Consider the following 15,361-nt stretch of genomic DNA (forward strand, 5'->3'; position numbering starts at 1 on the left):
ACTTCTTTTTCCTGATCGGTGACCCATAACCATAACTAGTATGGACCAGTTGATTCTATAAAAGAAAACTGGACAATCAAAAAACCTGGATTCCTGGAGATGAGATCATGCATGAAATACAAATGTTGAATAAAATAAATGTTGTTCCAAAGAGTCTTTCATTTCACATTCCAAAGCAAGTAGAGGATTGCTTGCATTGCAGCTATTATAAATTTTTTGCTTCTATGAAATTTAAGCATTACACAGTTGGACCTGTGACATTGATTATGGCAACCTTTTCCAACAAATAACCAATTCTTGGGGCAATAAATTTAGTCATGTAAAAAACATAGCAAAAGACACGGAATGTTCTTTTGAGCTTATGAAAACAAAAGAAGGTATTTTGTCCTTGAAAACAACAAAAAGGAAACAGGCTGCACCTCCAACTTGTGATAAATAAGGCAGGCCATTTGAGCGTCCTCCCAATATGAAATGTGATGCTTCCGTTCGAGGCAGTGCTAATGAGGAAGAATCACTTTCTATAGGGCTGCTAGACGATGTCAGGCGACTGATAGCTGGTTGCACTTCACTGAATTGTGACTGATTCAATGAGGATACAGAAGCTGGTGCAGAAACGGGACCTGCTGGCGAAGCAAGATGAAAGCCTCTTGACAACATTGGCATAGGACTTTGTTTGTCTGGCGGAAACCTATGAGTGGCACCCACATGAAAAAGAGAACCATGGCTGTCAGAATTTGCACCAAAGCCAGCTTGCAGTGGTTGACCCGAATATGGCACAGGACGTGGGGCAAGTTCCTTGGAATCTTCCATCTACATGGGAAAAAGGGAATAGGAAACATCAGATGTAAATTATCATGTGACAAATTGTTATGTACTTTTAACAGAAATTAATAACAGTCACACGCAGTAATGTTACAATTTTCAGAATTGATTGAAAAGAAGGCGGAAGAATGCTAGGTGAGGAATAGAGAACAAAATTGGCTTCCTGTGGTGACTTTGAACTAAAATGAAGGGAACATGTTGCCAATTGGTGGCTGCAGTGGCTGATTCGTTGGCTGTGGAGGTGTACCTAGAGCATGTATATGTATTGGGCCTAACTTTCCCTTGTGTACTGCCCACATGTGGATGACACTTTCTTAGTAACTCTTTAAATATCGAAAGGGAATTGAAGGGAACAATATAAATGGTTGCAGAAGGAAACTGCCAAAGGCTGCAAAATCATCAAGTTGGTGCTACAAAACTATCAATTTGAAGCATAAACACGGAGAAACTCACAGTTTTACTCATAAATACGATGGCATTCTTCTGTTTGAAACTCTATCATGGTCATTAAATTGGCATGTAAAAAGCAACTGAGAAACAATAAAGAACAGCCACCACAATGAAGCAGCTGAGCAAGGAGCAGTCCCCACATCAGATTTGCAATTTACCTAAAAAGGAGGGAAGAGTAAGAGATTGTTTTGAAAAGAAGACAGTAGGTTTCTACCTGCACTTCTAGGAGAGGATGGGATTGATTCTTTTTTCTTTTTCTTTTTTTTTTGACAATCAAGATGCCACACCAACAACCCACTAAGCAAACAAAAGATTAGGATGGGATGATTCTTGCTGATTTAAAATGTGCAATATGAGGATATGTGGAAGTGGGAAGAGATTTCCGTAATCGAACCATTCTTACAAGGTATTCCAGCATACATGAAGCAATCTTTGTTCTGATCTACGCTTTTTCGGCCCAAAATCCCTCTTCGATCATGATTTCTCCATCAAAAATCCATGTTTTAATGTAAGCACTCAAACGGAGTTTTAAAACACAGCTATAAATGGATTCCCCAAAAAAAAAAAAAAAGTCTTTAACAGATTTTTTTTATTTACGCCTTTTTTTTCAAATCATATTATTTACATTGTTTCAGTCAGAACTTGAGAAATAACAGAAATTTCAATTGAAGCAGTGCAAATTTATAACTAGAAGTGCGTTGATATATTGTGATATATCAGAAAATATAGACAATATTATATTGTTGACATATTGTAAAATATGTATTTGCTGAGGAAGTGGACAATCAAATGCGATGGAACGGGTTGATGTACTTACTAAAGAGTTTTGGGATGGATTAGAGCGTGGAAAGAAGCCCAAATATATTCCATAATGGGCCAACTCCATAGACCCATCAATGGTTGTAGGGGCCCACAAAAGTCTTTTGGTGGCATTTACCTTTAGTTACAAATTTGATCTTACTTTTGGACAATTTTTATTTTATTTTATTTTATTTTTTGGCTTTGCATATGTCTCACTAAAGTATATAGGGGTATTTTAGTCATTTTCCTTTAAATAAAGAGTGTAGGGCTGAGATTATAACATCCAGCCCATACTTTATGCTTGATTGAAAGCCCAAATTAGCTCTAGGGGTTCTCTTTTGTTTTCTTTCATATAAAAACTCAATAAACAGAAATGTCCAATAGCTTTTAGGACATTTATCTTCTCCACAAGCCTTGGGCATCAACCATTCTCTAGAGTTTGTGCAAGTGCATGTTTTCACAAGTAGCACATGTGATCTAGGCCATCAAAACTTGTAAGAGCTTTGATCATTCATTTGCTATTGCATTGTTTTCATTTCTTTTTGAGTAAAAGAATCTCTATTATTGGATTAGGTGTTTTTGTGCATGATTTGGTTCTAGGGTTTAATATAACTGCGTGTAGATTAACGACTCTCATTCGTTAGCTATACTAGTATTCTAATCATATATCATACCACGTGGAAAAAAAAAATTTATATATTGGTCAATCCCACCAATATTTAAAACACAAATTACAAGTACTAAATAAAAACTTCACAAAACTCAAAACATGTTTAATGCCCCTAACTCTTAGAAACAACCCCTATTTACAAACCCTAAAGACACATTTCTAAAATCCTGATTAAATCTAACATCTCAGCTATTAGATTGATTCCATATCAAGTCTATCCAAATAGCAACAAAAGAATCTGCAAAGATTTCGCCAGAATGTAATGGCCTAAAGTAGCTCATGCAAATATGAAGAATCAACCCCAAAATCTTCAAAGAATAAGCAAAATCATCAACTAGAATCCTCACAAAATAGCAATTGCAAACCCTGAAATTAGGCCCAAAATGAGCGGGAAACAACCCACAAATTCAAGACATGTTAGGCTTCATTATGGGCCTTGGGCTTTCGTTGCATATCATCCATGTCTTACTTCTAACATCGTCTAGATAGCTGATGGGACTCGAGTTCCAATTAATGCTAGAAGAACAATCTTGGCTAATCATTTGTCCACTTGTCCTAACTTTTATAAGTAGCCTTCTTCCATTGTGTTTGCAACATTCAAACCATCTCATCATGTCTTTCAGGATCTATAATCAAAGAAGATATTTGGTCATGGACTTTGTTGTGCAGGATGCCTTGGATTCTGCCAATCTGTTGTGCAAAGAAGCCCGGTCTCAGTTTGACCGAGGTCTTTTTTGATTCGACCGAAAATTGAGTTGTTTCTCAGTTTGCACGTTGTGATGATTTACACGTTTTCGGTTCGATCGAAAACTGTGAGTCAATTTGGTTTGGTCCGACCAAACGGGTTACGCAGCGTATTTAAGTCCGATCACGATTAGGGCTTGGTTGATACGAGTGTTTTCTCTCTAAGGGCAAGGGTTTGCAAGGTAAGATGATTTCTAAACACTTGTGAGGGCTTGGGAAGGGATTTTCTCAAGAGGTTAGGGTTTTGATTATAGTGGATTGTTGTCGCTTTGTATCGTGGTTTTTTTCCCGCAAAGGTTTTCCATGTTAAATATCTTGTGTTCTATAGTCGCTTGCTTGATTGTTTGGTTATTCTATTTTATTGTGATTGTTCTATCTTCGTTGAACATGCTTCCGCAAAGCGCACGAAATAGCAATGGTATTAGATCCGAATTTCTAATACCTAGGGTTGATGCAAGTTTGTTGTGGCTCAGGATTACATCATAGTGATGTGACAAGGAATCGAAACTCCAACCAAGTGGTATCAGAGCGTCAAGTTTAAGTATGTTCAAGAATTCAACAAAGATGTTAGGGTCGAAGTTCGATATACGGAAATTCAATGGGAAGAACGATTTTAGTTTGTGGCAGCAGAAGGTTAAGGATATTCTAGTATTACAAGGGTTGAGCAAGGTGTTGTTGGAGACTTAACTAGAGAAGATATCGGATGATGATTGGAGTGAACTCGGGGAGAAGGCTATGAGCACCATCTGTCTATGTCTATAAGATGAAATCATGTACAGCGTTCTGTATGAGAAATGTCCCCAGGAGATGTAGAAGAAACTAGAAGATTTATACATGGCAAAGTCCCTCACAAATAAGTTGTTTGTAAAGAAATAACTTTTCGGGCTACATGTGAAGGAAGGATCCGACCTCCTGGAGAACATGAACTCGTTTACGAAGATATGTCACGACTTAAGGCTCGGAGTAACGATCGATGATGAAGACAAAGCGGTGTTACTTCTAGCATCACTTCCCACATCATACGACCATCTTGTCACTACTCTGTTGTATGGGAAGAATACAGTAAAGCTGGAAAAGATCACTGCGGCTCTCGTTTCCAACGAGATGAGAAAGAAATCAAGTGATGAGGACTCTTAAGCGGAAGGGTTAGTCGTGAAAGGAGGTCAGGGACGTGGGAGATCCGTTGAGCGATCTCGGTCTGACAATAAGAAAATGTCTAGATCGAAATCAAAGGCTAAGGACGAATGCTTCTATTATGGCATAAAGGGGCACTTCAAGAGATATTGTCAGAAATTGAAAGATGACCTAGAAAGTAAGGGAAATAAAAAGAACAGAGGCGAATCAGCTAGTGTAGTGGAAGAGAGCACAAAAGGAGACATCTTCTCAGTCTCTTCAGGCACCAGTCATCTCTCATATACATGGATACTTGATTCAGAATGTTCGCATCGCATGTGCCCAGATAGGACTTGGTTTGATTCCTACAAGTCCTATGATGGTGAAGTGTTTTGATGGGGAATGACGCGGCATACAAGGCCATTGGAATAGGGACCATAAAGGTAAGGATGTTCTATGAAGTCATACGGACTCTAGGTGGTGTCAAGCATGTCTCGGATCTAAAGAAAAACTTGATATCCTTGAGGGTTTTAGATATGAACGAGTACACGTTCACCGCATCGGGTGGTGTAATCAAGGTCAGCAGAGGTACAATGGTGTTAATGAAGAGACATAAGACGGAAAATCTGTACAAGTTGATTGGGAGCATGGTTATAGGTGAGGCCGCTACAACCTCACACACAGAATCCGGTACAAATGAAACTAATATGTGGCATATGTGGCTAGGGCATATGAGCGAGAGGGGCACGATGGAACTTCATAAACAGAAACTGCTGAAGGAAATTAAGGCGTGCAAGGTGGATTTCTGTGAGCATTGCATCTATAGGAAGCAGTGCAAGACAAGGTTAAAGACTGTTGCACATACTAGCAGCGGGGTGCTCGATTATATTCATTCCAACGTCCGGGGGCCAATGACAATATCGTCTAAGAGAGGAGCATGATACTTCATGAGCTTCATAAACGATTACTTGAGAAAGGTTTGGGTTTACTTCTTAGAACACAAGTTTGAGGTGTTCGCCAAGTTCAAGGAATGAAAGACGGAAGTAGAAAAGCAAACTGAGAGACAGGTTAAGTGTCTCGAGTCAGATAACGGTACGGAGTACAAGTAAGCGGGATTCATGGAATTCTTCAAGGAACAAGGCATCATAACGCACTTCTCAACTCCAGGGACCCCACGGCAAAACAAGGTGGTAGAGAGAATGAATAGAACTCCGCTGGAGAGGGCGAGAAGTATGCAGTTGCATGTGGGGCTGCCTAAAAGCTTCTAGGCAAAAGCGGTTAACATAGCATGCTATATAGTAAATTGTTCACCATCTGTAGTGCTAGACTCCAAGGTTGTTGCAGAGGAAGTCTGGACAGGCAATGATGTTGATTACTCAGGATTGATCTTCGAGTGTCCAGCATAAGTCCAAGTGCGGAGTAAACAAAGGTCGAAGTTGAATCACAAGTCTAGGAAGTGCATCTTTGTCAAGTATGAGAAATGTGTTAAGGGCTACAAGTTTTGGGATGCAGATTCACAAAAGGTGGTCATTAGAGAAATGTGTTAAGGGCTACAAGCTTTGATGAGGAATCAATGTTAAAAGCCAATAAGGATGTTGCGGGGAAGTCAAAAAAACATGGTGATGCCGAGAAATTGTCAGTATAAGTGGAGTCAATTGAGCCGATTACTGAAGGTGAAATTCAGCATAAGCAAGATACTGACCGAAATAATCAGTAAGATACCCAGGAGAGTATAGCCAGAAATCGGGAGAAAAGAACCATTAGAACCCCGATTTAATACGGGTTCAAGGTCATGGTTTCTTTTGTATTGTTCACAAGGAGTGCAGATCCCCCCACCTTTCAAGAAACAAAATCTAAAAAGGATGGCGACAAGTAGATGTCAACTATGGTTGAGGAGATGGAATCTTTATACAGGAATCAGACATGGGAGTTGGTGGAACTGCCAAAAGGTCTGAGGGCTATATAGTGCAAGTGGGTGTTCAAGAAGAATGAAGCATTAACAGAGAAAGATGGCGAAAAGTACAAAGCACAGCTTGTAACAAAGGGGCACTTTCAGAGGAAATGAGTAGATTACAACGAGGTTTTTCTCTCCGGTCATGAAACATACGTCAATCACGGTGTTACTTGCTATGGTATCAAAATCCAACTTGGAATTAGAGCAGCTCAATGGAAAGACGACATTCCTTCATGGGAACTTGGAGGAAGTCATTTACAAGAGGCGGCCTAAAAGATTCGATGAGCTTGATAAGGAAGGCCACGTGTGTAGGTTGAAGAAGTCATTGTATAGGTTGAAGCAATCTCTGAAGCAATGGTACAAGCGGTTCGATTCTTACATGGTGGAGATTGGGTATATCAGGTGTAAGTACGATTGTTGTGTATATTACAGGGTGCTTGAGGACGGGTCCTACATTCTACTGATGCTTTATGTTGATGATATGCTAATTGTTGCAAAGAACAAGGAGATACTCTTGCTTATGTCTCTGTTAAGCAAAAGTTTGAAATGAAGGATTTGGGCACTGCGAAGAAAATCATAGGCATGGAAATACACAGAGGCAGAGAGTCTGGGAAGTTGTGGCTTTCTCAGAAGGGTTGGGTGCAAAAGGTGCTAGAGAAGTTCCATATGGAAGGTGTTAAGCCAATTAGCACACCTCTAGCAGGTCACTTTAAGTTATCAGACAAGTCGTGTGCAAGTACAAAAGATGAGATTTCAGACATGTTAAGGGTGTCGTGCACAAGTGCGGTGGGAAGTCCCATGTATGCAATGGTTTGTGGGAGACCGGATATCTCACAGCCAGTTGTGGTAATGTAAGACAACTAACACTTGCTCTAAAAGCACAAACTGATAGAGTATGGCGAATCAATCCATTTATCTCATAGCCCATGCCCCGCTTCACATAAGCCTTGTCTCGCCTCACACAAGCTGCCCACCCCGAGTGTGTCCCCACTTCACATAAGCCACCCCACTCGAGCCCGATGTGAAAATGCCCCTTCATTATGTGGTCAGCAAATATATGGCAAATCCAAGATATGAGCATTGGAATGTCGTTTAGAGGATTCTCGGGTATCTCAGGGGCACAGTCGACACTAGGATCATGTTTAGGGGACATAGAGCCTTAGGTGGAGTTGTAGGCTACGTGGATTCGGATTATGCAGATGATCCGGACAACGAGAGGTCCACTACGGAATATGTTTTTACATCAGCAGGAGGATCGATATGTTGGAGATTAACGCTACAGTCTACGATTGTGTTGTCTACAACTGAGGCGGAATATATGGTTGCGACGGAGGCGTCAAAGAAAGCATTATGGTTGAAAGGTCTGACTCGAGTCGAAGCAAGAGGCGCTCCAATTACACTACAATAGTTAGAGTGATATCCATCTAGCAATGAATCAGGTGTCTCACGCGAGAACCAAGCACATCAACGTGAGGTTCCACAGGATACAGGAACTCATCACTTCAGGAGAAATTCCGCTTCAGAATATTAACATGGACGAGAATGTCGCGGGCATGTTGACAAAGCCTATGACCACAGAGAAGTTCAAGCATTGCTTGGGCTTGGACTTGATCAATTTCTCTAGCCATTGATAAGATTAGGCACATTTGCACAAGGGTGCGGATGGAGCTGCGTTCTAGGTGGAGAATGCAAGGAGCGGTCTATGCTCAAGATGGAGATTGCACGGGAGGTCTTCAGGATGACTTAACAGAATGCAAGTCAAGGTGGAGATTGTTGTGCAGGACCTTGGATTCTCCCAATTTGTTATGTAGAGAAGCCATGTCTCGGTTCAACCAAGGTTTTTTTCGATTCAACCGAAAATTGGGTTGTTTCTCAATTTGCACATTGTGATGATTTGCACGTTTTCGATTCGACCAAAAATTGTGAGTCGGTTTGGTTTTGTCGATCGAAGGTCCCATTTGGTCAGACCAAACGGGTTACGCAGATTAGCGCAAATCAGGGTATTTATGTCCGATCGCGATTAGGGCTTGGTTAATACAAGTGTTTTCTCTTTGACGGCAAGGGTTTGCAAGGTGAGATGGTTTCTAAAAACTAATGAGGGCTTGGGAGGGATTTTCTCAAGGGCCTAGGGTTTTTCCTAAGTGTGCATCACAAGGAGAGATCAGATTCGTCAATAAGCAAAGAAGGTGAGTGGTGTAAACTCTAAGTTTTTGAGTATAGTGGATCTCTATCGCTTTGTGCCATGGTCCTTTCCCACAAGGGTTTTCCACGTTAAATATCTTGTGTTTTGTTGTTGCTTGCTTGATTGTTTGTTTGGCTATTCTGTTTTATTGTGATTGTCCTATCTTCGTTAAACATGCTCCCGCAAAGCGCACAGATTAGCGATGGTATTAGATCCGAATTTCTAATACCTAGGGTTGATCTGGGTTTGTTGTGGCTCGAGATTACATCATAGTGGTGTGATAAGGAGCTATCCGGAACTCCAACAAGCTTGAGGATGGAGGATTGTATATCTTTAAACAGCGCTCAGCCAAAACCATGGTGTGTCGTAAAGGATGTTACATAAAGGTAACAGTGGCAACCATTCCACATTACAAGGTCGTAAAGGTCATAACGACCATTACGAAAAGAAAAAAAAAAAATTTACCCATAAAGGCCGTTACCGCCCCCGTAACGGCCCATTACACCCCCCGTAAAGGCTATAATGGTTCATTACTATGCCAAAACAAGTTTTTAGAATTTGTTTTCAATAAAAGCAAAAAAGACCATTACAAACGTTACGACCCCCATAATGACCATTACACCCAGTATCATAAAGGTAACGCTAGTGGCCATTACGGCCACCGTTATCGCTATGGAATACCTTGGCCAAAACTATCAAAGCATGTCCTCGGATCACTACTATCTAACATCAATCATGGGTTTTCCTGTGGCATACCCATTTAGTTCATGTGACTATTAAGTGTTTACAATTGTCACTTCCTACAAATCTTGTGTTGCTAAGTCCAATTGAATTACGATGTGAAGCTCTTTGCAGAGCGTTGTACAGCCTCTCCCTTGCACCAATAATATAAAACATTGTTTCTTTAGCTCGGAGTTTGGCTACTGATATTTTTTTTCATTTGTAGATGATTGTTCCAGACTAACAACCATTATCCGATGCAACACGAAAATGAAGTTGTTGGAATCTTCCAAAGTCCAAACATACAATAACATGATAAGAACCAATTATGGAGCTACAATTAGCGCCCTCCATTCTAAATTTCTAATAATGGGGAATGCCTCCACTATAATAATGGATAACCATGGTAGCACCAATTGAGGAGCAAACCATTTAAGAGCATTGCCAATTTCAAACTCATGAAGGAGCTTCTTGAAGTCCTGAATTGATGTAGTCCAATTGCTAACCATCCATTTGAGATGACCCAAGTGGGCTCCACATGATCACGTGGCTAATCTACTAAAAAAATATGTGTTGATGATAGTATGTCCACGGCTGTGTATGCATCCCCTAATCCTATACAATAACATAATGAACCAATTATAGAGCTACAATTAACTTCATTCTAAATTCCTAATGATGGGAGAATGCCTCCCACTATAATAACGTATAACCAGGGTAGCACCCCATTGAGGAGCAAACAATTCAAAAATAGTGCCAATTTCATACTCATGGACAAGCTTTTTGAAGTCAAATTGATGTGATCGAATTGCTAACCATATGTGTGAGGTGACCCAAGTGGGCTCGACATGATTGCACATGGGGCCAATCTGCTAAAAAAATTTGTGTGCAAATGATAGTATGTCCATGGTTGTGTATCAAGGACCATGTCTTTGTAGGATTTTTAAAATGCAGCGGAATATAAAAGTTTTGAAATATCCATATTTAAGCTCAATTACCCTAAGGATCCCCATTTTCTTTTTACACGCACACACCCTCACACCCACACACACACAACAATGGGTAGTCGAACCCATGACCTTAGTGTTGAAACTCTTATGAGTCTACCACTGAGCAATGAGCAAGGACCGCCTAAGGATCCCCGTTTAGATATTATCAAGTTTCTAGAAATCAAAAACCTAACTAGTATGGCTAGGGTTACCTTGACCAAAGCCGCCAAAAACTTAAGAAAGTTGAAGTCAATCCTTCAAGCGAAAAGGTATCTCCCTTATCAATCCAAATGGAGCATGATGAGATCCACATGTCAGCCCTAGAGTAGAGCCAAGGTGATAGACGAACAACCATCCGAGGGTGGACTCCCACACATGGAACTTTTGATGTGGGAGGGAGAGGTGGAAACATCTCTCTCTCTCTCTCTCTCTCTCTCTCTCTCTCTCTCTCTCTCTCACACACACACACACACACACACACAGAGTAACGCCCAAGGGGGCTTAGGACATCCAAGGCTCTCTTCTTGTCCTCTCCCTTGGGCACTAATTACAGTATTTCACCACCCTAAAGAACAGTATATATGCCCCAATGTTTTCAATAGCGTTGTAGCGTAGCAAAAACGCTACGTAGCGCATCAAAATAGCGCATTTCCCATGTAGTGATGTTGTGTACGCTACGCAGCTGTAGTGTGTATCGTATGTTGTGTACGCCTTAGGAGCACAGTCCATTTTCTTTAAAATAAGACATTTGTTTTATGCTATGAGTTAACAAACTGTTTTTAAATGGTGGTGGCCCATGCTTCTCACATGTGGCAGCATGTAGAGTTATCAAGACCATCCTTCACACACGTGGCAATGCGTAGACTGCAAATATGTACTCACTTAAACTTTTTGACAATCTAAACCATTTTAAAATGGGCCTCCAAATGTGTGGTTGAGAATTTTTTCCTCTCAATATATGTTGGGGGACTCATATTTTAAAAGAAGCTTTTAACTTAAAGGATATCGAATAGGGGTTTCTTTCGAAAGCCCCATCTCAAAGCTGCGACTACTAGTCCAGGTCTCTAGACATTTTCGATTCTCTCGATTGATAAGCCCGTTGACGATGAAACTTTAGGCGTTGAATCAGCCCCACAACAACATCCAATTGCTGTATTTTCAAGAGCATTGAAGCCCAAACAACGGAGAAATTAGGTTTCCCCATTTTCACAACCGTACGGACACATAGCTTTAAAAATAAAATAAAATAAATCAGATTCCGATTGATTGAATCTTTATTCAAGGCGTGTTTTGGCCCCTTAATCCCTTAATCTCTTTTATGAGTTTTCTTTTCATTTCAAATGAAAATTTAAGGTTATTTCTTTATTTTTTTCAATTGTTTTCCTTTTTAGGAGGTTGGTTCCTGTGGATATATATATATTTTTTTAACAAAGATATGTGTGCGGCCTGCTAGCATGCATTTGACCCATCCAACCATCATGTGGACCACATGCATGGGGTCCACTGTGCTGTTCTATGCGATGGCCCAAATGCATGGGGTCCACTGTGGTGTGGATTTTTTATTTTTGCATTTTTTTCATATTTATTTTTACAATTTATCATATTTTTTATTTTTTTAATAAGAAAATATAAGTATCATATAGCTTACGCTACAAGCTATCGGGGGTTGAATGCTACGCGCTATTTAAAACACCGATATGTCCTACTGCATCAGCAATCCATGATCATACCGTAACTATGCACCCAAATCCCTCCACTCACCATAGCCACCATCCTTAGCCAATAACCCATGAAGGCCTAAGGCATGGATCACCAAGTCTTAACCACTGGACGTTCCTCAAACCCAATTTAAAACAAATCAACAATTAACGTTAAAAGTTAACAATTGAAAAACCTTGATTACCCAATAGAAAACCTTTGATGCACTGACCACACTTGATGAATGGTCGAAACCATAAGATCAATCCATTATCTAATGTCCTAGGTAACCAATTGATCCCTTATTAAATCATGTGAACCTCAACTGGACCTTTGATGTATGCACCCAACTACACACACTTTTGTTGGTAAGAAGATGACCTCGTAAAACAAGCCAAAGCACCTGTCACCAAGACTTAGAACTCTTCACATGTCCTAAGGTCCAAGGATTAGTTAAAGTTAGTACATCTTATCCACAAGCCTCTTAGCCTAGAGAGTTGAACTCGATACACCAATGCAAGTGTCCAACAGGTCCAACACAAGGAATTTGTATCCATGGCACATTCATGCTCCTATGCAGGGTAGAGCAAAGGCATGCCGACTCATCATCATACTCACTAGAGGAGACCTTCCATCCTAGTTCATCATCAGTCCCCTTACATAGGATGATCAAAACAAGAATAACCGTTAGCTTGTCCTACAACATGCTAAGTGATTATGGCTAAACAGGGTACTGAGATCCATGGCCCACAACTCTCCCTATGCTAATGGTCGTTGTGACCAATCTCAAGTTTTTAAGGACAACTAGAGGATTGCCTTTCTTTAACCCATTTACATAATATAATTTCCATGTTCCAAGCACATTAATGAGGCTAATGCATGAATATATCATTAATACGCAAAGTCTAGGAGCATAAACATTGGTTTTTCAAGCGTGAACCCAACAGTCTTAAACCATAGGTCCTTGAGCCTTTTCTTACTACGTACACCCACATCTTTTTGGGCCTTACCCTTGCCCTTTTAGAGCCTTCGACTTGAATTGACTCACTCCTAATTGATGTAGTTCTTGGTTTCCATTGCACATGGTTAAGCCATCTCAATGTACTTCTCTCCATTGCACATGGCCAAGCCATCTCAATGTACTTCCCCTCATCTTATTACATATTGGTGTTATTCCTAAGTTCACTTAAATACATTCATTACCAATTCCATCCTTCCTTTCTTGCCGCTCATTCATCTCAAAATCTTCATTTCCACTAACCTCATCCTATGAAAATTGTATTCCTCTACTGCCAACATTCCGTCACACAAAAATGCGTACTTGTATGAGACTATATATGTGGACTCAGGGCATAACTATGGGTATGTTATAATGAATGTTTATTTGAATAGAAAATGTGTAGATTGGTTCTTTGTTACAGCTTTGTTCCTGTGAGTGGTTTGATCTTGATTGTTGGTGGTTCTTTAGCTACAGACAGATGCATATTTAGTGAAGTTCTGCAACTAGTTTTCCAGTTAGCATTAATCAGGTGGGCCCACTCTGTCGATGACAACAACGCCAGAAAAACGTGATACCAACAATGAACCTAAATGTCCAGACTCCACATTCAGATGTGGCTCATCCCACCATGCCTGGATGGTGAAGCACACTTGATGCACGGCTTGGATGACCAGTGCTAGTAGTATCATATAGGCCTTAGCAATAATCTGAAAGTATGTGATAAAAAAGCGAGAGATGAACCTTTCTCTCCATGAACGCCACCTTCTCCGCAATCGACATCCTGGGCATACGGAACCCGAACCGCTGATCCTTCCATCTGCTAAACCCAAGATCATCAACAACAGCCCTAACCACATCCCTCGTCACGAGATCCTTCGGCGCCACCGTAAACTCACACATCCCCGCCAGCTTCTCCCTCGCCTCCACCATCATCCCTCTCTCTGCGCTGCTTGGGCTCCTTCCACCCCGCAACTTCCCCATCGCCGAAAGCACCATGACGATCTCCGCCACGCGTTTCATGTCCTCACCACCATCAACCTTCGCCTTCTTCTGAGACCGCCCAGGCCCACCGGGGTCAAAACCGCCCTCAGGTCCATCCCTTTCGCCCAAATCAGCCGGCTTCTCATCATTGACAGAAAGATTCTCTCTTTTGGGCGACGATGGATCTGAACTTGCTGGTTCCATCCTACCTTCATTTTCCGGCGGGAAAATCTGCCAGCTGCCGAACGAAACTCATCAGTACGTCTGCAATCTTCTTCGATCTTGCGGCGTTTCTCGGATGAAATGGCACGACAGATAGGAGAGGCGTACGGACCTGAAAGAGGAGAGAGATTAGACGCCATGAGAGAGAGGATGTAGAGAGAGATTGCAGAGAAACCCTAGAGAGAGAGAGATAGAGAGAAAAGGGAGATAGAGAAAAAGAGAGAGAGAGGGAGAAGAGGGATTTGAGAGATTTGAATGTGTATTTATAACCTTTATGTTTTTGGCGGGTCGAGTATTTGAAGAGAGAGAGATAGCTTTCTCTTTCTTTCTTGATTTTGGGCGCAAGGAGAGAAAGGGCGTGTAGCGTGAGCTAGAGCAGGGAAGAGAGAGATTTTAAACAGTGACTTGGCTAAGATAAGTAGCTATTTGTAAATTCGAACCGCACTGTGCGCGCAAGTTCACATGCGCGAGTCCATGTAAGGTGGGCCCACTCTATATGCTCCTGGCATGTAATCAGAACGGTCCAATGTTATATTGTCCCACTTGTATGTGTAATATAATCGTTCGTTCGAGAGGTTTGTTATACCGTATGAGGTTGGCAATGGGCCCAGCTCAGGTTGGGCTAACCCAATGCCTGAGCCCTGGTTGGGCCTAATCCAAAGCTTGAGCTCTAGCGAGCTCCAGAAAATATTTAAATTATTAGAGGTTGGAATTAGTTTACACTTTCTTTTTATCATGCATATGGTCCACCCTCATCACATTTGATTGGTGTCTTTAAACTACAACGGTGGTATGGCACGTGGCATGGAGAGAATAAATTGAAGACATTAAGCACTAGATTGCCAAATGCACACGGTTTTGCTCACTAACAATATGATCAATCTCCAGCTATCCTTGAGGGTTTTTTTGTTTAAATATCATCAACCATTGTTATTGTCAGGGGTAAATATATTACTCTTTGAGTTCGAGTTTGGACTTAGAGAGTAGGGGACTTCTATTAGAGGTAAATCCGAGT

General features: G+C 41.0%; 1 protein-coding gene across 3 annotated transcripts in view; it reads right to left on the minus strand.

Annotated features, from left to right (window-relative positions):
• Positions 1-14,750, minus strand: part of LOC131228526 (uncharacterized) — a 32,325-nt gene extending 17,575 nt beyond the window's left edge. For all 3 annotated transcript variants that reach the window (XM_058224229.1, XM_058224228.1, XM_058224230.1), the window contains exons 1-3: positions 14,617-14,750; positions 13,885-14,458; positions 420-810 (exon numbers count right to left, since the gene is read on the minus strand). In XM_058224229.1, coding sequence (XP_058080212.1) covers positions 420-810; positions 13,885-14,328 — 835 coding nt within the window. In that variant the 5' untranslated portion in view covers positions 14,329-14,458; positions 14,617-14,750. The remainder of the gene's footprint in view (positions 1-419; positions 811-13,884; positions 14,459-14,616) is intronic.
• Between the last annotated feature and the right edge of the window lie 611 nt (positions 14,751-15,361).

Source organism: Magnolia sinica, chromosome 16, assembly GCF_029962835.1.
Source record: "Magnolia sinica isolate HGM2019 chromosome 16, MsV1, whole genome shotgun sequence".
NCBI lineage: Eukaryota > Viridiplantae > Streptophyta > Magnoliopsida > Magnoliales > Magnoliaceae > Magnolia > Magnolia sinica.